Genomic DNA, 23,793 nt, shown 5'->3' on the forward strand with positions numbered 1-23,793 from the left:
CCACTCGGTCGGCCAGGTCACCTCAGTGCCACGCCTCCCTGGCCCGCGATTCAGCGAGCACGTTACGCTTTGTTCCCAGAAGCAGGTTTTCGGAACGCCGCTCCCTCTCAGCTCCAACTATTTTCCTGCCAACGCTGGAAGACTCCTCTGCGGCAGCGCCCCCGGCGGCGCACCGAGGCCCAGGAAGGGAGTGCCCGCGGTCAACGCCTCCTTAAGCCTCCTCCCGGAACGCGGGAGCGGGTGCTAGAAGCCCACGCCCCGGCCACCGCAACCGTGTTGCTGATTGGTTATGACGAGCGACGTCACGGGGAGGGCCCCGACGGCCGCTGGGAGCCGGGGTCCCGCGCGTGCGCAGACAGAGTGCGCTGAGACGAGGGGGAGGTGGCCGGCTGCTTCTCCCGCGTCCGCCATTTTGTTGCTGTGGCTCTTGGGAACAGGCTGGGCAAAGCCGTCCCGGAGGCGCCACGCTCCCTGGAGTCCGGTGCTTCGTGGTCGGCGGGTGTCAGTGCAGACCCGTACGGCTGCGGAGCCGGAGCTTTCCAGGTCGCGATCCACTGGAACCACCCCCGGTACGTCAGACAGCCCAAGAACCCCAGGGCGGCCTCGGCTGCGGCTCGACTTCGCCCACCCCGACCGGGGGCTCTGCCCTGCATTCCCTGGGCCGGCTCTTTCAGTGAGGCGGTCCCGGAGCAGGCGGGCGGCGGCAGAGGATGCTGCGAGCCCGGAGCCGAGAGGCAGGTGCTGGCCCGGCCCTCTAAGCTTGCCTAGAGGTGTGCCGAGAGGTCCCTTTCTCGGCCCCAAAGCCGTCTGTCGGGCAAAGGCTTCCAGAACAGGCGAGAGCAGCCGCCGCCCCGACTCGCCACAGAACCCCGGCCGGGCACCATGTCCTCCGCCAGGTTCGACTCCTCAGATCGCTCTGCTTGGTACATGGGACCGGTGTCTCGCCAGGAGGCGCAGACCCGGCTCCAGGGCCAGCGCCACGGCATGTTCCTAGTCCGCGACTCCTCCACCTGCCCCGGGGACTATGTGCTGTCTGTATCCGAGAACTCGCGCGTCTCCCACTACATCATCAACTCTTTGCCTAATCGCCGTTTTAAAATCGGGGACCAGGAGTTTGACCATTTGCCGGCATTGCTGGAGTTCTACAAGATCCACTACCTGGACACCACCACCCTAATCGAGCCAGCGCCCAGGTACGCGAGCGCTTGGGGTTCCCGGGCGTGCAACCGGCCCGACTGCTGAGGAGGGTCGAGAATGGGCTCTGTTGAAAAGAGAGTGTATATAAGGGGCGGGGGTGAATCGATTCTGAACCTGAAGGCGTTTCGAACGAACAGCTCATCTTAGGGTCTGGGTCAGTGGATGAACGGATGCTTTTTAAACACATTTAACAGTGATTGCATAGTCCCATGCATACCTTTTTTTTTTTTTAATAACCCTGTTTTGGCTCGTAGACTTCTTTAAAAAAAGATTGCCGCTGCAAGCCTTCTCCCCATCTCCCCGAAAATTCTTATACATACGTTTTGCACACCATTCAGTATTCTTGAACCCCCAACAGAACTCACAACTACAAGGTTAAGAAATGGACTACAGCCTTTCAAACAATTGCTTTATTGTTCAAGAATAATAATAATAATATCTTTATCTGAAGTATCAGAACTATTTATTGATGTTCTGATGCCAGGTTTGAAGCAGGCCAGACGACCTCTTTTACTATACACTTAGAAACGAAAACGTGCATTGGTTTCAGCAATGACATTTTCAGGAAAATTTGTATTTCCTCCCCAGAGGTGAACCATTACTAGGCTAAACATCATTTTGGTTAATTACCAAGATGGAGTGGCACTTATTCTTTTACTAGTTCAATTTCATAAATACTTCCTGTATTGAGTCTAACAGTTTAACAACTATTTTAAAGCTAAGAAAGAAGTGAGAATGATACTGACCATCAGGCTTTCTTTTTTCAAAGTGAAATACGTTATTTTATTTGATTATTTGCTTCAATGGGTATCTTATCAACGAATTCTTTTATTTATACCAAATGTCAGTTGAAAAATTACCTAGAAATTTTTTAAAATTAATTTCTATGGTGCTGGGGATCAAATTCATGGCATGGCACATGCTAAGAAAGTGTTTTACCACTGAGATATGTCACCATCCTAGAATTTTAAAATAAAAGGTATTTTCCTGCTCAGTGTCTTTCTTAAAACCTCTAATTAAAAAGGATCAATATAGATTTTTTTAGGGTGAGATTCACAAACAAGGTATTATTCTTAACTTTAACATTAAAAATTATTATAATTAAGAGCACCTATTGTTTATTTGGGAAAGAACTAAAGAAGCAAGCCATGACTGTATTATAGACTTCAAGATTAACTACTGATCAAAATAGACTTAAAGAAAGGGGGGGAGTGATTGTAAGTCAAATTCTGTATAACAAAGACTAGGACACCAAGAATCTGACTGGTGAAACTTGGTTTTAACAGCTGCTGGTAGGTGCTATCAACTTTGAGCACAGTGTAATTCCTGTATGAGGGATTAGACCCTCTGTAATGAGATTGGTAGTATATTTAAGAAAGTTACTTCCTCTAATTTGTTAAAGTGAATTACGTAATTAATTTCAAGTCTTTATTAAGCCATGCTGTGTGCAAGGCATGTGCTTACATTGAGGTGACAGATCCTAAATATTGCTGTTTCAAAAACTGAAGTAATGGCTTGATCCTCTTATAGAAGGAGGAAAAGGAATATGCTGCAGTAGCATCCCACTACCCACAAAATCCAAAATTATCCATAAACATGTCTTCTCAGATATCAGATATAATTTTCTTTGTCTCTTTTCTTCTTCAGTGAAGCTCTACAAGGCTGCCTACCCATTCCCTCTTAGTTTTCCTTACCTACTTATACCTTTTTTGTACCTTTGCTAGGATATTCCTCATTGCCTCATTCCCCTTTACTTTAGTGTCCTCACAAATAATAGGGTTTTTCCCTGATCCTCCTCTTCAAATTCAGCTTTGTTTCTCCTCTATTCTGTGCTTTCTGCCCCAGACATATTGCTGTTTTTCATTTTCACTGATAACGCTGAAGATGGTCACAATTCTGATTGAATTGGACCCTATTTGAATTTACTTTGTCGTACTGAATTATTGACATGCTACTCCTACGTCTGAAATTCGGGAATAGATTTAACATTTAGTATAAAGCTAGTGGTTAGTATATAAAGCTAGCCTTAGTATAAAGCTAGTGGTTAAGCTGGGCAAGGTGGTTATACACTCATGGCTGAGGTGGGAGGGTAGCTTGAGCCCAGATGTTTTGAGATTAGCTGGGGCAACATAACCTTGCAAGATGCCCTATCTCCCTCTCCCTTTTTAATTTTTTTTTTCTTAGTATTTGGGGGTGGAACCCAGGGTTGATGTACCACCGAGCTACATCACCAACCCATTTGATTAATTTTTTTATACTGATCTCACTAAGTGGCTCAGGCTGGCCTGCAACTTGGAATACTCTGCCTCTGAATAGCTGGAATTACAGGTGTACACCACCATGCCCAGAGAGACTGTCTCAAAAAAATAAAATTAAAATAAAGCTAGTGGTTAGTAGAGCCTTGGCCAATAGAAAACTTAATGCAATGCTTCTTTATATCCCAAACAGGATAAATTAAGTAGTTTAACTTTTCAGGTATCAAAACTGAGCTTTTTTTTAATATTTATTTTTTAGTTGTAGTTGAATATAATACCTTTGTTTTATGTATTTATTTTATGTGGTGCTGAGGACCGAACCCTGGGATCTTGCACACTCTAGAGGAGTGCTCTACCACTGAGCCCCAGCTCCAACCCCCAAACCTAGGCTTTTTAAAGTCAGAGTTTTCTTGTCCCTTGGTTAATAGTTCATTTTTTAATTTTGTTTAGCTCAACTTCATAACTATAGCATCTTTGTCAGAAGCTAAAGACTCGTGCTTATATTGTTCTAGAGCAGAGGTGTTTCAGGAATGCTAGCCAGGAGCTCTGCCACTGGGGCTAGAACCCCAGCCCCAAGGTTCATCTTATTGTTTTTACATTTATCTACGGTATTCTTATTATATATTTTAAATTATTTAACTCCAACTTAATTGATTTTTGTATTATTGTATATTTTAAATTATTTAATCTCTGAAGAGTGTCATGTTGGATAGCTTTTGTTGTTTTTGAATGAATCTAAAATATTCTCATTGTGCACATTAGTGTGATTTTTATATGGTTAATCAATTAATAAACAGAAATCCTGTGGTGATTTTTTTTTTTCCCTTCATTTTGGGCACACTTTTTTTAAGATTTTGTTTAGGGCCCCGCATGGTGCCATACCTCTGTAGTCCCTCTTGCTTGGTAGCTAAGGCAGGAGGATAACTTGAGCCCAGGAGTTGGAGGCCAGCTTAGGGTAACCTAGACCCTGTCTCAATAAAAAGGGTTATGTTTAAGTTGTAGTTGATATTCACCTAAGCTCTAGTTTTTTTTAATATGGTCTGTTTCCAATCAAACAATGTTTCAAAAGGTTTGCCTGGGTTTGAAATACATTTCCCCTGGTTTAAAAATTTGAAAGTGTATTTTGTATAGCTTACTTTGCTTATAAAATTTTCCAGTTCTAAAGAATGAAGATAAATGCAAGCTAGGAAAAAAACAATCTTGACAAAAATTTACCATTAAAAACAGGGAATTTGGGCTGGGGCTGTAGCTCAGTGGTGTAGTCCCTGCCTCACTTTTGAGGCACTGGGTTCAATCCTCAGCACCACTTAGAAATTATTTGTAAATAAAGATATTGTGTCCATCTACAATAAAAAAAAAAAAAACTGAGGGAATTTGATCCTTTATGAAAGTCATGTTTTGTTTTGTTTTTTGTCACTGGGGATTGAATTCGGGACTCAACCACTGAGCCACATCACCAGTCCTATTTTGTATATTATTTAGAGACAGGGTCTCATTGAATTGCTTAGTTCCTTACTGTTGCTGAGGCTGGCTTTGAACTTATGATCCTCATGTGTAAAGTACCTGAAGCTATTTGGTTTGTGACTTTCTCTTGTTTAAGATTCAAATCCAGAGAATTTTTATGTAAAGGTTTTCAATTTTAAAGCAGGGCCTGATGGCTAACACCTGTAGTTTCAGTACGTGGAAGACTGAGGCAGGAGGATCACTTTGAATATAGGAGTTGGAGACTAGCCTAGGCATAGACCCAGTCTCCAAAAAAATATAAATATATGTGTGTACATATATATACACACAAACATACACACATATATATGTAAATTTTTTAGTTGTAGATGGACACAGTACCTTTATTTATTTATGTGGTGCTGTGGATTGAACCCAGTGCCCCAGGCATGCAGGGCAAATGCCATACCACTGGGCCACAACCCCAGCCCATATATATATTTATATTATTAACTTTGATCTGAACTATTGGACTAGAATATTTACAAGTATCCTTAAGACTAAAGTATTTTCGTTTGTCTGGTAAGTAAAGTTAGGGCCACCAGTCTAGTCAGCTTGCCTGGAATGATAGCTAAGCATGTGAGAATAGCATGCAAGAATAGGGAGGTGAAGAGGCTTGGAAAGTGTACCATGTGGCACACAATGTTTCTCCTTTTATGTTTAACAAACTAAAGTTAGGTATTTGGAGTGCCTGAGCTTTTGTAATCTCAGAAGAAAAGAGAGAGCCCAAAACTACACTCAAGGCATATGGGAATAAACCATGGTTTTTGTCTTTGAGAAGCTATGTCTATTGAAAAATTGAAATAGAATGCCATAGGAGGGAGGTCAGCTTTGCGTAAGGGGTCAGAAAAGACTTGAAAGAGGAGGTTGGAAAAGACTTGAAAGAGGAGGTACTCTTTCAACAAATTCTTAAAAGTGAGAACAAGTATATGAGGTGGAAGAGTCGTAACAGTGCCTGCTGGGAAAGGCATAAGAGTTGTAATTAATGTGAGTGATGGACGCTAGGCAGGAAAGATAAAGGTTAACTCATAAATGGTCTCTTGTGCCTTGTAAATAAGTTTAACAGTGAGAACCATCTAAGTTTCTAAAAATAATTTGTCATGATCAGCTTTACTGTTTTTTTTTTTTTTTTTTTTTTTTGGTGTGTGTGTATATATGTGTGCGCATGTGTGCCCCCACTGAGGATCAGTTTTACTTTTTAGAAACTTCTATGGTTTGGCGCTGGATAGGAGACTATCTAGTGGATGGGGCTAATTAAGGGCTGTTATCAGAGAGGGTCCATGAGAAGCTGAACTGAGATCAACTGTCCTGGGAATGTAAAAGTGGTACCGACAGCCTTTCTGGGATGGTGTACACAGAAGGTAAGAGAAGAATAGTATGACTTCAGAGAGAATTAAGTAGTGGTGCCTTTGAGAGTAGAGAAAGGATTAGAGTGAGGGGATTGATTGTTTCCAGTAGGAAGATTTTTCTTGAGGAGCCTATACAGAGCAAGATGTTATTTAGCAATGGGGACTGAATAGATAGATTTGGGAATGAGCTGAGGAGGAGGAACTGTGGAAGGTGGTGGACAGTTATTAGTAGTGGCCTTGAATGCTCTGGGAAGGAATGGAAGGGAGCAGGGTATTAAATGCCACTGAGGTAGCTGGGTGATAGAGTAGCTCAGTGATAGAGTATGTACTTAGCTAGCATGTAAGAGACCCTGCGTTCATTTTCTAGCATCAAAAAAAAAATTTTTTTAAAGATAAATTCCAATGAATGGTAAAGAATGGTTACCTAAAGCAATTAATTAAAGAAATGGTTAGCCTTTTTGGAATTGATTCTTCTACCAAGTGTTTTCGAGGTTTTTTTTTTTTTTTTTTTTTTTTTTTTTTTTTTTTTTTACTGTGAAATATTTTGTACATACAAGAATGTATGTGTGCGGCTGGAGTTGTGGTTCAGTAGTAGAACACTTGCCTAGCATGTGTGGGGCACTGGGTTCCATTCTCAGCACCACATATAATTAAATAAATGAAATAAAGGTCCATCACAGTTTTAAAAAAAATTTATAAAGAATGTATGTGTGTAATAAAATATCTTTATCACCCATATATTCCCTTTTTTTTTTTTTTCTTGGTACCAGGGATTGAACTCATGGGTGCTTAACCACTGAGCAACATCCTCAGCCCTTTTCTTTATTTTTTCTTTGGAGATAGTCTCTCTCACTAAGTTGCTGAGGCTAGTTTTGAACTTGTGATCCTCCTTCCTCAGCCTCCAGAATTGCTGGGATTACAGACACGTATCACTGCACCCAGCCTGTGTATTCCTTTTGGTATACTGAGGATTGGATCCTAACTTTACCACTGAACTATGTCCTCAAGCCCTTTTTAGATTTATTTGCAGTGCTGGAATCAAACCCAGTGCTTGTACACAAGACAAGTGCTCTACCACTGAGCAACATCCCCGACCCTTTTTATTTCTTATTTTGAGAAAGGGTCTTGCTAAATTGCTCAGGCTGAACTCAAACTTTCAATTCTCCTGCCTCAGCCTTCTGGGCACTGGAATTATAAGCGTGTGCCACCACACCCAGTGGTTATTATTATTATTTTTAATACTTTTTAGTTGTCAATGGAACTTTATTTATTTATATATGGTGCTGAGAATCGAACCCAGTGCTTTTCACATGCTAGGCAAGCGCTCCACCACTGAGCCCAACTCCAGCCCCTATTTTTTTTAAAGGATTGTTTAAAAAAAAAAAGAATATGTGGCAAGAACACACATAGTCTGCAAAGCCCAAAATATGTACCATAAGGTCTTTCACAGAAGTTTTTCGACCTTTAAAAAGCCTGGGCCAGCAGAGCTCTTGCTCTGTGCCTGTGAGGAACAGTGGTGTGCTTTGTGGTCTGTAGGGGGACCGAGAAAGGAACATTTGAACCTTTGGGACTCAGGTTTATTTCTAATGCAGAACTAAATACATAATGCCCTCTTCAGTGACTTTCAACTTTAGGGTGGGGCTAGTCTTTTTTGTGCATCACCTCCTTCCTTGGTTCTCCTGGCCCTTAGCAAAAAACGTACCCCTGGATTCTGTTGACTTCTATCATGATATCCTAGGTGCTTTTCTTTTCCTTCCAGCCCTACTTCTGTTGAATTATCTTCTTTTTAGTACTGAAGATTGAACCCAGGGGAACTTTACCACTGAGCTACATCCTCAGCCCTTTTTATTTTGAGATAGGAGCTCACTTAATTGCTGAGGCTGGCCTTGAACTTGTGATACTCTTGCCTCAGTCTTTGGAGTTGCTGGGATTGATGATAGGCATGTGCTACTGTGCACAGCACTAAATTGTCTTTTGAGATCAAGACTTGGTTTCAAGTCAACACATAGTAGGACCAGTGAATAACTAGGCAAATCGATTTTATTAGTTGATTAGTCCTCACTGAAGCTGCAATATTGATCTATGTTATAGAACTTCTTTTTTGGGGTCGGGGAGGCTGGGTCTGAACCCAGGGTTACTCTACCACTGACTTACATCTTCTATCCTTTTACTTTTTATTTTGAGAAAGGATATAACCAAGTTGCCTAGGTCCTCACTGTTGTTGAGGCTGGCCTCAAACTTATATTTTTACCTCAGCCTCCTGAGTCCCTGGGATTATACACATGTACCACTGTGCCCTGCTCATAGTACTGTTTTTGTGGGGTTTTTGCTTTGTTGTTGACAGCGCTGGGGATTGAACCTAAGACCTCGTGCTTTCTAGGCAAGCACTTTTACCTCTAAGCTACATCTGCAGCCTGAACTATTTCTACCTGTACAAATTAATTATAATAAAATACCCTTGGATAAGTTCTGAGATAGAGCTAATTGTTCCTGTAGTAAATTGTCTGAAATCTGTGATACTCAACAAATTTCACAGACTTTGTGGCTCTTGAAATAGGAAGAGGGATATGCTTTCTGGGTGTGCCTGTATATGTGCTAGTTAGGAAATGTTGGGAATATTTCACATACATTATGTCATAAATTCTCATGCACCTGAAAGAAGTAGTTTGTCAGGCTGGGATTGTAGCTCAGTGGTAGAGCACTTGCCTAGCACATGTGAGGCACTGGGTTCAACTCTCACCACCGCATTAAAACAAAAAGGTATTATGTCCATCTACAACTAAAATATTTTTTAAAAAAAGAAGAAGAGGAAGAAGATATAGTAGTAGTTTGGTTAGTTGAGAGGTTAGGAGTGAGGACTCTAGGGACTACCACTGATGGTAATGGTAGAGCGCTTGCCTTGTACAAGTGAGGCACTTGGTCCTATCCTTAGCACCACATAAAAATACAAAAGTATTGTGTCCATCTATAACTAAAAAAAAAAAAAAATTATTAAAAAAAAAAAAGAATGAGGACTCTAGAATCAGACTGCCTGGGTACAAATCTAACCTCTGCTTTGGCTTCCTTATGGGTAAAATGGGGATAACAGGGCCGGGCATGATGGTGCATGCCTGTAATTCCAGGGGCTCAGGAGACTGAGGCAGGAGGATCATGGGTTCAAAGCCAGCTTCAGTAACGGTGAGGCACTAGACAACTCATTAGACCCTGTCTCTAAATAAAATACAAAATAGGGCTGGGGATGTTGCTCAGTGGTCGCGTTCCCCTGAGTTCAATCCCCAGTACCCCCCCCCCCAAAAAAAAATTTATCTCCCAGGATTGCTGCAAGGATCAAATAATTTAATGTCTTCAAAGGCTGCAAATAGTGCCTGGCAAAGATAATAAATATTAACTCTTTTTACTATTGCTACTGCTACTACTTGTGCTATCCATTTTTTGCATGTACTGATATTAAGTAGTGGACCCTTGATTAATAAGAAACAAGGCCTTTGAGGTGCTTGTAAAACTAGTTTTTGCATTAAAGAATGATTTGGGTGCTGAGGTTGTAGCTCAGTGGCTGAGCGCTTGCCTGGCATGTGTGAGGCACTGGGTTCAATCCTCAGCACCACGTAAAAATAAACAAATAAAATAAAGGCATTCTGTACATCTACAAAAAGAAAGGAAGAAATAAATATGTAAGTTTTGCACATTGTGAAGGCTGCTTTTTTGGAAAGCGTGTGGCATTATGTATCAAACTGGGGATTGAACCCAAAGGTGGTTGTACATGATGTGAATAAAAGGTTATAACAGAGCAAGTGTGTGTGTGTGTGTATGTATGTGTGTGTGTTTGTGCGTGCACATGACGTGTAATTTGAGCCACATCCCCCAGTCTTTTTAATTTTTTGAGACAGTATCTCACTGAGTTGCTAAGGGATTCTCCTGCCTCAGCCTCCCAATTTGCTGGGACTTATAGGCATGTTCCATCTTGTCTACAACTGTTCTTATTTAATCTGGTAATTTGAGTTTCCAGAATCTGGGATTTATAAAAGGTATAGGGAAAATAATGCCCAGTACTGGGGGTATAGTTCAGTGGCAGACTGCCTGGTTAGCATGCCTGAGGCTGTGTTGGTTTGATCCCCAGAACCAAAAAAGAGAAATAAGGGGCTAGGATTGTGGCTCAGCGGTAGAGCGCTCGCCTAGCATGGGTAGGACCTCGGTTCGATCCTCAGCACCACATAAAAATAAAGGCATTGTGTTGTGTCCATCTATACCTAAAAAAAATAAATATTAAAAAAAAGGAAAGAAAGAATAAAATAATGTACAAAAAGGTTTGTAACATTTATGGTTAAATATGGAGAATTAGGAAAACTAAATTTTCTTGGATGCTTCATTGAGTAGGCCCACAGAATGGAATGTGATCATGATGAAGACCAGAAATGTGTGGAGATATCTGTGCTGTGATATTAGGCAGATAAACCACAGGTATATACAGAACTCTATTTTAAGAAAGCTATAAACTGGGCCAGTTGGAGTTTGGGAACGGAAAAGATGGGAAGGATAATTGAAGTTTCCTTGGGGCAGAAACTACAGGTTTATTTCTCTCTCTTGCCTCTCCTTGCCATGACCCTCTCTTTGGGGGGGAAGGATGGACAGTGCTGGTGATCAAACTGTGGTTGCACTCTTGGCACTGAACTACATCCCCAGCTGGTACTTTGCTTTTGTAGCTGGCTCTGGGAGTGCTTTCTACAAGGCATTTAGCAAATATATACATGTTGAATCTGTAAGCCAAATAAAGGTGGTGGTGCTTGTGGACTAATGCTTACCTAAGAGTTCTTGGCTTGTGAATTTTGCAGTGAAACTTTCAAAGGTGTTCATTTCGTTTTGTTTTGTTGTTTGTGTCAGGTTTTCACTATGTTGACCAGCCTGGTCAAATTTCTGAGCTGAAGTGATCCTCCTGTCTCAGAGTCCCATGTAGCTGGGACTACAGGCATGTGCCACCACACCTGGCACAGGTGTTCGTTTTAAAGATCAGATGATGGGCTGGGGTTGTAGCTCAGTGATAGAGCACTTGCCTAGCATGCGTTTGAGGCAGTGGGTTCAATCCCCAGCACCACATTAAAAAAAAAACTAAATAAACAAAATAAAAGTATTGTTTCCATCTACAACTAAAAAATATTTTTAAAAAATAAGGATTAGGGCCTGGGGATGTGGCTTAAGCTGTGGCGGGCTCGCCTGGCATGCATGTGGCCTGGGTTCGATCCTCAGCACCACATACAAACAAAGATGTTGTGTCCCGAAAACTAAAAAATAAATATTAAAAAAATTCTCTCTCTCTCTCTCTCTCTCTCTCTCTCTCTCAAAATAAATAAATATTAGGTGATAATTCCTTTTTTGTTTTGTTTCGGGGATTGAACTCGGGCACTCAGCCCCTGAGCTGCTTAGGTCCTTGCTTTTGCTGAGGCTTGTTTTGAACTCGCAGTCCTCCTGCCTCAGCCTCCTGAGCCACTGGAATTATAGGCATATGCTACCATGCCCAGCTAGGTGATAATTCTTCTACAAGATGGGATATGTAGCTTTTTTTTTTTTTTATTTGAAAAGCATATAAGCCCTTTTCTGGAGACAGAGGTCTTTGTCATCATCTTTTTGTGTGTCCAGGGAAGTGTGCAGGATGTGAGCCATTAGATTAGGGCTGGGAGGAAGAGTATGTGATGATTGTGACAGTGAAGTATATTTTTACATAATTACACATACATGGAGTATAACTTATTCTAATTAGGATCCCATTCTTGTGGTTATACATGATGTGAACAAAAGGTTCTTATAAAATAGAGTTTGTATGTGTATGCTTATGACATGTAATTTGAAAAGCCATATTCAGAATATTAAATTTCATTACAATAAAGACTGTAGAAAGTACAATATAACAGAACCTTCTTAACTACTGGGACTTTAGAGAGGGAATTATTCATTACAGAGAAGAGTGGCTTATTAAATTTGACAGACACTAGTATAGAGTAAGATTTTTGTCTACAGTGATATATTCTCTCTCTCTCTCTCTCTCTCTCTCTCTCTCTCTCTCTCTCTCTCAAGGTATCCAAGCCCGCCAATGGGATCTGTCTCAGCGCCCAACCTGCCTACAGCAGAAGAAAATCTGGAATATGTACGAACTCTATATGATTTTCCTGGGAATGATGCCGAAGACCTGCCCTTTAAAAAGGGTGAGATCCTGGTGATAATAGAAAAGCCTGAAGAACAGTGGTGGAGTGCCCGGAACAAGGATGGCCGGGTTGGGATGATTCCTGTCCCCTATGTTGAAAAGCTCGTGAGATCCTCACCACATGGAAAGCATGGAAATAGGAATTCCAACAGTTATGGCATCCCAGAACCTGCTCATGCATATGCTCAACCTCAGACTACAACTCCTCTACCTGCAGTTTCCAGTACTTCTGGGGCAGCGATCAACCCTTTGCCATCCACACAGAATGGACCTGTCTTTGCAAAAGCAATCCAGAAAAGAGTACCCTGTGCTTATGACAAGACTGCTTTGGCACTAGAGGTAAAATATATTAAGTTTGATCTTATGGATCCTTTGATATTGGGTGTTTTTGTTTTTGTTTTTGGTACTAGGGATTAAAATCCAGATGGGTGCTGAACCACTGAGCCATATCCAGCCCATTTTATTTTAATTTTGAGACAGGGTCTTGCTAAATTGCTGGCTTTGAATTTACAATCCTCTTGCCTCAGCCTCCTGAGAGTCACTGGGATTATAGACATGCGCCACTGCCCCTGGTTTAATTTAGATTCTTTTTTTTTGGAATCCGGGATTGAACTTCGGGACACTCAACCACTAAGCCATATCCCCAGCCTTTTTTTATATTTTATTTTATTTTTTTAAAGATCTTTATTTTTTTTTTAAAGTAAGAGTGAGAGAGAGTGAGAAAGAGGGAGAGAGAGAGAGAGAACCTTAATATTTATTTTTCAGTATTTGGCGGACACAGCATCTTTGTATGTGGTGCTGAGGATCGAACCCGGGCCGCACGCATGCCAGGCGAGCGCGCTACCACTTGAGCCACATCCCCAGCCCTTTATATTTTATTTAGAGACAGGGTTCACTGAGTTGCTTAGTGCCTGGTTTTTGCGAAGGCTGGCTTTGAACTCACTGATCCTCCTGCCTCAGCCTCCTGAACCCTTAGAATTACAGGCATATGCCACCTCTGCTCAATTAAGATTATATTCATGAGAATTAAAGAACTGGGTGATTCTGGAAGATGCATGGTTAGTGTTTCTCCCAGATTCTTGTTTCCTGTTCCTTGTTTCTCCCAGATTCTTAACCTACTTGCTCTTTTTTTTCTGCTCCCCAAGCTTTATAGATTTAGTCTCACAGTAGTTGGTTTTCTTTGCATAAGGAAATTTGATAATTAGATAGAACCCCATTACCTAGAGCAAAATCAGTATACAGATACATAGCCACTTGGTTGGATCAATATTTCTAACATTTGGCTGGATGCCATGGTGTACCCCTGTAATCTCAGTGATCTGGAATACTGAAGCAGGAGGATTGCAAGTTCAAGGCCAGCCTCAGCAATTTAGCAAGGCTCTAAGCAACTTAGTGAGACCCTTTTGCAAAATAAAAAAATAAAAAGGGCTGAGAACTTAGCTTAGTGGTAAAGCACCCCTGGCTCAATCCCCAGTACAGAAAAGATTTTCTAACATTGTGATTAGCTGAGAAATATGAATAAATATCTTTGATTCTGTCTTCAGTTAGGCAGAGGAATGGTTTAAAAATATATCATTCTTCAGGCTGGGGATGTAGCTCAGTGATAAGAGTACTTGCCTAGCCTGTGTTAGGGGCTTCAATCCCCAGCATTGTAAAAACCAAACAAAATATGTGAGACCTAAATATTTATTGCTTGTTAAAGATTTTATAATTTATAGCAGGAAATAGAACTTGAACATTTTAATTACTGAGTCATTTTCTAAGTAAATATTAACTGCTATTTATTTTGCTTATTTATGGTGCTGGGGGCTGAGTCCAGGGCCTCACGCAACAAGTAGTCCACTACTGAGTACACTCCTAGCCCACATTAAGTACCTTTTCAAAAAGACTTCTAGCTGGGCGTGGTGGCACATGCCTATAAACCCAATGATTTGGGAGGCTGAGATAGGAGAGTCAAAAAGTCGAGGCCAGTCTCAGCAACTTAGTGAAGCCCTGTTTCAGAATACAAAATAAATAGGGGTGGGGGTATAGCTCAGTGGTAAAGTGCCCTCTGTTCACTCTCCAGTATCAAAAAGATTAAAAGATGATAATAAAGACTTCTGCAGCAGTGACACATGCCTGTAATCCCAGCAACTCTAGAGGCTAAAGCAGGAAGATTCCAAGTTGGAGGCCAGCCTGGTAAACTTAGCAAAATCCTGTCTCAAAATAAAAAAGGACTGGGGATATAGATACAGATCAGTGATAGAATGCCTTTGGATTCAGTGCTCAGTACCACAAAAAAACAAAAAGGGTGAGGGGAGGTTAGATGTCAGAATTCCCAGGTCTTTCATATAGTGTTTACCTGAGGGAGATCTTTACACCCCTGAGCTTCTCTGCCTTTACCTATAAAATGCAAATTACTATAAAATAATGTATGCAAATTGCTATTATTGCTATCCTCAGTAGGCTGTTGTAAAGACCACATAAAATGATGCTTGTGAAAATGTTGTGTAAATCAAAATGTTCCTGTATACACACACACACACATACACATACACATACACAAACACACACACACACACATAAATCATTATGGTATGATTATAATGAGTGCTCTTCTTTAGCATTATCAAATTACGTATGTGTTAGAGAAATAGATTGTTAGTAACTATTCCCTGTGTATTCATTTGAAGGTCAAAGTAGGGAAGGGTTCAGAGAGTCCTGGTGCATCACAGTAGGGTAATATAATGGAGCCAGTCACTTCAAGAAAGCAAAAGTTAAACCACAATTCAGTCTGCATACAGAAAAAGTTAGCTATAATTTGTTTTATGTGTATTTTTCCATTGGTTGTCCTCAATTTTCTGTGGAGCATTAGTAATGTCTGAGTGAACTATACCTGAAACTTTGTTTCAGGTTCAGTGATTATAGCCCTCTCACGTTGGCTGTAAGGAATGAACAAGCAGCAGGGATCAGAGACTGGGAAGGACCAAGGGAAGAACAGGAAAGAATCTAAAACAAGCTGCTTCCACCCAGATAGTCCTGAGCGGGCCTTCTTCAGCTTTCTTACCCCCACATAGACCTGTCTTTATATACATGTATACCTCTGGCCTGGTCCACATTTCATAACCTTTGAATATATGGATGCACTTGACACTATTTAATACCTTCCAGTTTGCTTTGTGGTTTCAGCTTTTTGAGGCATTTTCACATCTCTCATTTTAGCATGGGATTCGTAGTAGGTGTGACTTGTGTGTTAGACTGCTGATTGTTGGCATACTAGGGTGAGAACCTTGAGGTTTGAGGTGCTCAGTCAGAATTTTATGCACAAGGGTGTTGTAGGGATGAAAACCAGATATTGTCAAAATCTAAACCTTGATGAGTAGGTAGGTAGGTATCTAAGAGGTCCAGAAGTGAGAGCCTGATTAATAGTGTATATATTTTTTTTAAAGAGAGAGTGAGAGAGGAGAGAGGGAGAGAGAGAGAATTTTTAATATTTATTTTTTAGTTCTTGGCGGACACAACATCTTTGTTGGTATGTGGTGCTGAGGATCAAACCTGGGCGGCACGCATGCTAGGCGAGCGTGCTACTGCTTGAGCCACATCCCCAGCCCAAATAGTGTATATTTTAAGATAACCCACATACTTGGCCTTACACAGCTCTTCTAGTCTCTCAAACCTGAGAGAGATCTCCACACCTGTGTCCTTATGACACTAACCTAATCATGCAAGTTTTATAAGGGGCCACAGTGTTTCACCGAGTGTAAATGGGATCCAAGAAGTAGTCTTTTGCCACACTTCACTTAATGGTATTTTTCTGTATCTTTAAATGAGATTTGGCTAAAACAAATGTTTCTATAATTATGTTATCTTCTACAACTATGAGGATAGTGATGTCTCTCAGATCCTGTTTAAAACAACTTTCTTGGGAACGGATGCAATTAGGTTACCAGGAAAAGTATTAAAATGAAAATGAGTAACAGTGACACAAGTAGGACAAAATGTGCCAATAATTGAAGCTTCCTTATTCCCTTGATAAAGAAGAACAATGGCTTAGGTGAACTGTATTCCTTGAATTATTTCACAAACTTTTTTTTTTTCCCCATAAAACTCGACTCTTGTAAGAATCTTCCTTCAAATAGTGAGTGATTTAAAAACGGGTCTGTGTTTAGCCATTTTCTTTCTTCTTCTTCTTCTTTTTTTTTTTTTTTGCTGCTTTCAAGAAATGAGTTGATCCAGTTATTTATTTATTTGAAAGGGAAGTCATGATGACCTGTGTAAGGTAAATTGAGGTGGGCGTCTTACATACTAATCCCAGCGACTCAGAAGGCTGAGGCAGTAGGATTGCAAATTTAAGGCCAACCTCAACAACTTAGGCCTTAGGCAACTTAGTGAGACCCTACTTCAAAATAAAAAAATAAAAAGGGGATCATTGACCAGCAGAAAATGCTTGGAGGAAGGATGCTGTTGTTGTTTTTAAAACAAACCCAATAAAAAAACAAAACTGTAGTCAAAGTTGCGTTCCCTGACACTGAAGAAACAAGGTGATTAGGGAGATATTGTGGAACTGTGTTCAAGTCCTGGCTCTTACTTGTGTAATCTTGAGCAAATTATGTATAAGGCTAACGTAACATATTTGTTGGTTGGTACCAGGGATTGAACCCAGGGGCACTTTACCACTGAGCCACATCCCCAGTCCTTTTTTATATTTTATTTAGAGACAGGGTCTTGCTGAGTTGCTTAGGGTCTCATGAAATTTCTGAGGACGGCTTTGAACTCTTAATTCTCCTGCCTCCTGAGCTGCTGGGATTATAGGCATGTTCCACAGTGCCTGGCTTGAAGTGAGTTTTGAAGGATGAATAGAGGCTAGCTGGGTAAAGTGGGGGAAGGCATTGCTGGGAGGGAAGAGCTTGCATGAAAGTGATTAACACCACTGAGTATCTGCAAGTAGGTCAGCACATTTGGGCATGCCTGGCAAAGGCCAGAAGTAGCAAAAGACAAAGCAAGGAAAAGTGGGCTTTTGCCATACCACACGAGCTGAGGAGATAACAACTTTCTTGTAATGCCTTCATTTGAGAGATAAAGCCACCAGTTTCCCACAACTGATGGAAATTCCGAAATTTGTAGGCAGTTTGCCTTTTTTTTTTTTATATTTATTTTTTAGTTGTACACAATACCTTTTATTTTATTTCTCTATTTTCATCTGGTGCTGAGGATCGAACCCAGGGCCTCGTACATGCTAGGTAAGCGCTCTACCACTGAGCCACAACCCCAGCCCTGGCAGTTTGCCCTTTTTATTGATTGATTTTTAAATTTACAGCAGATCCTTGGTTTCCCTGTAATAATATTCTCACTGGTATTCCAATATGCTTTCTGACTGAAGAAGAAATTTCTTAGTATCTTTAAAATTGTGCTTAGTCTTGGGTACCCACACTCAAAGAGTGTTTATTGTATGAAATTTTTGTATCAAGTATTTAAATTGAAAGTGGGTTGGTGCTATGGGTTAAGAGAACAGTTGATGATATGAGCTGGGGGTTTGCAGGAATCTAAGTCAGTGAAACAGATTCTGTGGAGGGAGAATAACAGTTACTTAGGCAGCAAGTGAAACTTTAAAAGTAATTCAGGATAGAGTGATATAAATCAAGAAAAACAAGTTTGTCATCCCATTCCTTATCTTCCACCCCCTGTACTGGGGACCAAACCCAGAGGTGCTGTACCCTGGGCTATATCATTATTCTGAGACAGGATCTTGCTTAGTTGCTGAAGCTTGGGACTCTCCAGCCTGAGCCACCCTGGTTGTTGAGTTTACAGGCACATGCCGCCCTACCTGGCTAATCAAATTTAAAAATCCTTTAGGTCATTTAGCCATTTTCCTAATGCATTTTATCCATTGGCACTCCAGTCTCAACTTGAACACCTTCTAAAACATTCACTCGTTAGAGCTTTATGAAGTGCTGATTTTGAGGCAGGCTAGGAGCTTGGGATACAGTAGTGAACAAAACCAGATTTCTGTCCTTGTGGAACTTCTTGTATTTATAGTCTCATAAGGTAATTTGTTCTGAATTGTATGACTCCAGTAGTTAACAAGTTCTTATATTCTACAAGTTCTTACCATCCAAAACCATTCCCTTTCTTAGCCCAGTGTTCTTTTTGTTTGTTTGTTTTTTGGTACTGGGGATTTAACCCAGATGTGCTTTTCCACTGAGCTACATTCCTAGCCATTTTTATTTTTTATTTTGAGACAGGGTCTCCTCCTGCCTTAGCCTCCTGAGTTTGCTGAGATTACAGGTGTCACCACCATACCTGACTTAACCCTGAACTCCTAGGCTCAGGTGATCCACCTGCTTCAGCGGGCATATACCCAACTTTTGTGATTGGACTTAAGTCCATGATCTTAAGTTGGCCCTCTTGAATTTTGGGGTTGTTTTGTTTATCTGTATACCATTTATGAATCTTGTACTCCTGATTATGTCATGTAGCATATTGATCACACCCCCTTGATTTTGTGTTCCCTGCAGGTTTTGTAAAATTAATCATTTAGATTTTGGTACTAATGTCCTTTTAGGCAGCCTCACCTGACTTATGTTACATATGTATGAAAAGACAAGTAATGTTGGTCTGCTTTAGCCTATACTTTCTTATTATACTTCCAGACTCCATTTTCCATCCTCAATCCTCACAAACCGTCTGTTTGATGATCACATCCAAAATTTGTCCATTTTTTATTTCAAGCTTACCAGTTTGTTTTATAGAATTTGTTATATTCTCTGTTTTGACATGAGCCAAAAGAGAGCCCTTCTGCCAGTATCCTATGATGTAATTTCTCTGTGGCAGGAGACCAATCTTGGACTTTTGTGCTTGCCGGTGTGTTTGGCCAACACTTCAAAGATATATCTGTCCTTATCAGTCTAAGAACATCCTTTCATCTGGTTTTGATTGATTGATTGATTCTCAGGGTTCTTTGTATGAACTTACCATTGTCCTTAAGATACTTGCTCTTGTTGGATTGTCTTTGCCCAATTTAAAAACCCTTAGCCATTGTATTGCATGTGAATCTTTGTCTTTTTTTTTTTTTTTTTGTACTGGGGATTGAACCTAGGGCAATTTCCCACAGGTCTACATCCTAGCCCTTTTGAATTTTTTGCAAAGTTGCTGAAGCTGGCCTCAAACTTTTTTAAAAATTTTTTTATAGTTGTAGATGGACAGCATGCCTTATTTGTTTAATTTTTTATGCAGTGCTAAGGATAGAACCCAGTGACTCACATGTACTAGGTGAGTGCTCTGCCACTGAGCTACACAGCCCTAGCCGTTGAAATTTTGATCCTTCTGGTTTAGTTTCCTGAGTTGCTGGGATTACAGGTGTGCTCCACCTAACTGGTGTCTGAATCTTTTGAGTTTGGCTTTCCAAAGTCCTATAGTATAATTTCCTTCACTACTGGCCTGGAATTCTTAGTTTTCTACTTACCAATTAATGTTTCATTTGTTGGAATTAAATTTACATTAGCGGGGCTGGGGATGTGGTTCAAGCACACGTGGGATGCGTGCGGCCCGGGTTCGATCCTCAGCACCACATACAAAACAAAGATGTTGTGTTCCCTGAAAACTAAAAGATGAATATTAAAAAATTCTCATTCTCTCTCTCTCTCTTTCTCTCTCTCTCTTTAAAAAAAAAAATTTACATTAGCAGTTCCTTCATTGCTGCTTCTACTTACTGAGATGAAGTAGCCTACAAAGCAAATTTAGATTTCAGTGGTACTGGGTTTTTTGTTTGTTTGTTTTTCCTCACAGGGATCAACGTGATTTCCTTAAGCTGGGTGACCTTATTTCCTGTAGTATTTTAGGTCTCTACAAGATGATTACAAAGCATCCCTAGGGGCCCATTCATGATCATAGCCTTCTTACAATTTTTTGGTCTGGTTTGGTGTGGTTTGGTATCAGGGATTGCTGCTGAGCTACATTCCCAACCCTTTTTATTTTTTTGTGTTGCCCAAAGCTGGCCTTGAATTTGGGCTCCTCCTGTCTTAGCCTCCCCTGTCCTTGGGTTGGGATCACAGGTGTGTGATACCACACTCAACACATTACACCTTTTTAAGTGAGAATCTGAGAATCAGGCATGGTGGCCCAGGCCTGTAAATCCTATCATGTCAGGAGGATCACAAGTTCAAAACACTTTAGCAAGAGACCCTGTCTCTAAAAGGTCATTATGAAGCATCTTACTCATCCCTAGAGGACCATATATGATCACCCTGCCTCTAAATAAAGTACAAAATAGGGCTGGGGATGTGTTTGTTGAGTGCCCCTGAATTCAATCCCTGGTGTCCTCCGCCCCTAAACAAAATAAAAGAATAAGAATCTTCAGAAAATCATTCAGAATTTAAGGTTCTAGGTGTTTTTGTTAGTTTGTTTAATATTTTACTTTTTAGTTGTAGTTGGACACAGTACCAATTTAGTTTTTATGTGGTGCAGAGGATCGAACCCAGGGTCTCGCACATGTTAGGCGAGCGCTCTACTACTGAGCTAACCCCAGCCCCCTTGTTTGTTTTTTAAAGAGACAGAATCTTGCTATGTTGGCTAGGCTGGTCCTGAACTCCTGAACTCAGGAAATTCTCTTGCCTTAGCCTTCCAGTTAGCTGGAGCTATTGGGTGTACAACACTGTTGCCTGGCTCTTGTGGGTTTGGTTTTGTTTTTGGTGGTGGGGGTTATTTTTTTTTCATGTTTTTAATAATACATTTTTCTTCTAGCATATCATATTCTCAGTGGGTTATGAATCAGAGATAGTGGTAGGTACTGGGACTTTAATCCAGGGGCAGTCTTATCATTGAGCTACATTCTCAGCCCTTTTTATTTATTTATTTTTTTTATTTTGAGACAAAATAAAAGTTGGTGAGGCTGGTTTTGAACTTATAATCTTCCTACCTCTAGCCTCAGGATCAGAGATATTTTCCCCAGGATGAGAGGGAATTATTTTTAAAAGATTTTTGTTTCTCTTAATGTGTAAATTGGATGAAAATACTATGAAGTTGGGACTCTACTGTGTTTCAGGCGAGACCTGTTCCAGCCTAGTCTGATCATCCATTCATTCATTCTTTCCTTCTTTTTTGGTACTGGGGATTTAACCCAGTAGTGCTTTACCACTGAGCTACATCACCAGGCCTATTTTATTTTAATATTTTGAGATAGGGTCTCAAGTTGTTTAGGACCTGATTAAGTTGCTGAGGTGGGCCTTGAACTTGCAATTCTCCTATCTCTGCCTCCCAAGTAACTGTGATTACAGATATGCACCACCATGCTTTGCCAGTTTAGTCCTTTATGCTGACCTTCTCTGTTTTCTGTATCTGGTAATAGCTGTTGGGTAAGAAGAACCATCAGCAAGGGATCTCACAGTTTATTTTCATTCCAGTTCCAGGGGCAGGTGGCACCAACCTCCTTTTTTTTTTTTTTTTTTTTTTTAAATACACTTAGAACTTGAGATTTGTATCATTTATTGGCAGTCTTCCAAGTAGTATGTGGCAGAACCCCGATTGAGCCAGTTTTTTGTTCGTTTTGTTTTCTTTCTCTTCTTGCAGTGCTGGGGTTTGAACCTGAGCCTTACACATGCTAAGCAAGTGCTCTGCCACTGAGTCCTCAGCCTTCCAAGTAGGATTACAGGTGTGCACCAAGGCACCCAGATCCTCAATTTTTTTTTTTTTTTGCAATTTTCAGATGTAATTCATATCATATAGTTCATCCATTTAAAACAACAATTCAAGATTTGGCATGATTTAAAATGTATATTAAAAGACTGAGAAGGCAACCTACAAAACAGAAAAAGTATTTGGAAGTCATATCTGACAAAAATTGAATGTTTAGAATATGTAAAGAACTCCTAAAACAAAGGGCTGGGGTTGTGGCTCAGTGGTATAGAGTGCTTGCCTAGCATGTATGTGGCACTGGGTTCGATTCTCAGTGCACATAAAAAAAAATAAAATAAATAAAGGTATTGTATCCATGTATAACTAATAATTTTTTTTTTTTTTTTAATGGGCAAAGGACAGCACCATGGTGCATTCCTATAATCCCTGCAACTTGGAAGGCTGAGGTAGGAAGTTTGCAATTTTGATACCAGCCTCAGCAATTTCACAAGACTCTGTCTCAAAATAAAAAAATGCAAAGGCTAGGAATGTACCTCTGTGGTGGAATGCTCCTGGGTTCCGTTCCCAGTATTGTGTGTGTGTGTGTGATGAACTTTGAGTTTCTGTGTCTCCATATGATAATTCCATATTGTTTCAGTTAATGTGATTTCATGTAATAATTTTGAAATCTGAAATTTTTGAGTCCTCCATCTTTGTTGTTGTTTGCTTCTGAGGAATAGATCACTTTGTTGCAGGTATTTTTATTCTTTTGGATGTATTATAAATGCAATTGTTTTCTTAATTACATATATAGAATCATACCTGATATCTGTATGTTGATCTTGTACCCTGCAACTTTGTTGAGTTTGTTTATTTTTATATTTTTCATGTGGAATCTTAGGAATTTTCAGTATATAGGATTATGTCCTGTGAATAGAATTAATTAAATAGCTAATTTGTTCATTGCAGTACTAGAAATTGAACCCACCAAAACTGTATCACTGAGCTACATCCCAGCCCGTTTTATTTTGCTAAATTGCCAATACTGTCCTCAAATTTATAATCCTCTTTCTTCCATCTCCAAAGCCGCTGGGATTACAGACATGCACCACCACTCCTAATTTCACTTCTTCCTTAAAACTTACATTCTCTTGCATCACAGCATAATGTCCTATGATTCCTTTGACCTCTGCCTCATTCTAAAATAAAATTCCTGTTTTCACAAGAACTGTTAACCAGTAAGCAGCCCTTTTGAACCTTGAAGGATAATAGAAATTATTTATTTATTTGGTTGGTTGGTTGGTTGGTTCTGGAAATCAAAACCAAGTCTTTGTACATGCTAGACAAGCATTTTACCACTTAGCCACCCATTTCAGCTCCGATATTAGAAATTTTGAGGAAGAGACCCAGTTTTTAGTATTAAAAACAAGTTAGAGAGCTGGTCATGGTGATATATACTTATAATCCCAGCAACTTGAGAGGCTGAAGCAGGAGGATTGCAAGTTCAAGGCAGGCTTCAGTAACTTAGCAAGGCACTAAGTAACTTAGTGAGACCTTGATTCAAAATAAAAAGTAAAAAAGGACTGGGAATATATCTCAGTGGTAAAGTGCCCCTGAGTATAGTGCCCCTTCAGTTTAAAATTAATAAATAAATACCTGTTAGAGCTGGTGTGCCTATAATTCCAGCTATTGGGAAGACTGAAGCAGG

General features: G+C 40.4%; 1 protein-coding gene across 1 annotated transcript in view; it reads left to right on the plus strand.

Moving 5' to 3' along the window:
* The first annotated feature begins 375 nt into the window (after window positions 1-375).
* The window catches only part of Crkl (CRK like proto-oncogene, adaptor protein), a 32,265-nt gene continuing 8,847 nt past the window's right edge, over window positions 376-23,793 (plus strand). Inside the window, exons 1-2 of the mRNA XM_026401665.2 lie at window positions 376-1,193; window positions 12,371-12,836. Coding sequence (XP_026257450.1) covers window positions 883-1,193; window positions 12,371-12,836 — 777 coding nt within the window. The 5' untranslated portion in view covers window positions 376-882. The remainder of the gene's footprint in view (window positions 1,194-12,370; window positions 12,837-23,793) is intronic.

Source organism: Urocitellus parryii, chromosome 3 (genome assembly GCF_045843805.1).
Source record: "Urocitellus parryii isolate mUroPar1 chromosome 3, mUroPar1.hap1, whole genome shotgun sequence".
NCBI lineage: Eukaryota > Metazoa > Chordata > Mammalia > Rodentia > Sciuridae > Urocitellus > Urocitellus parryii.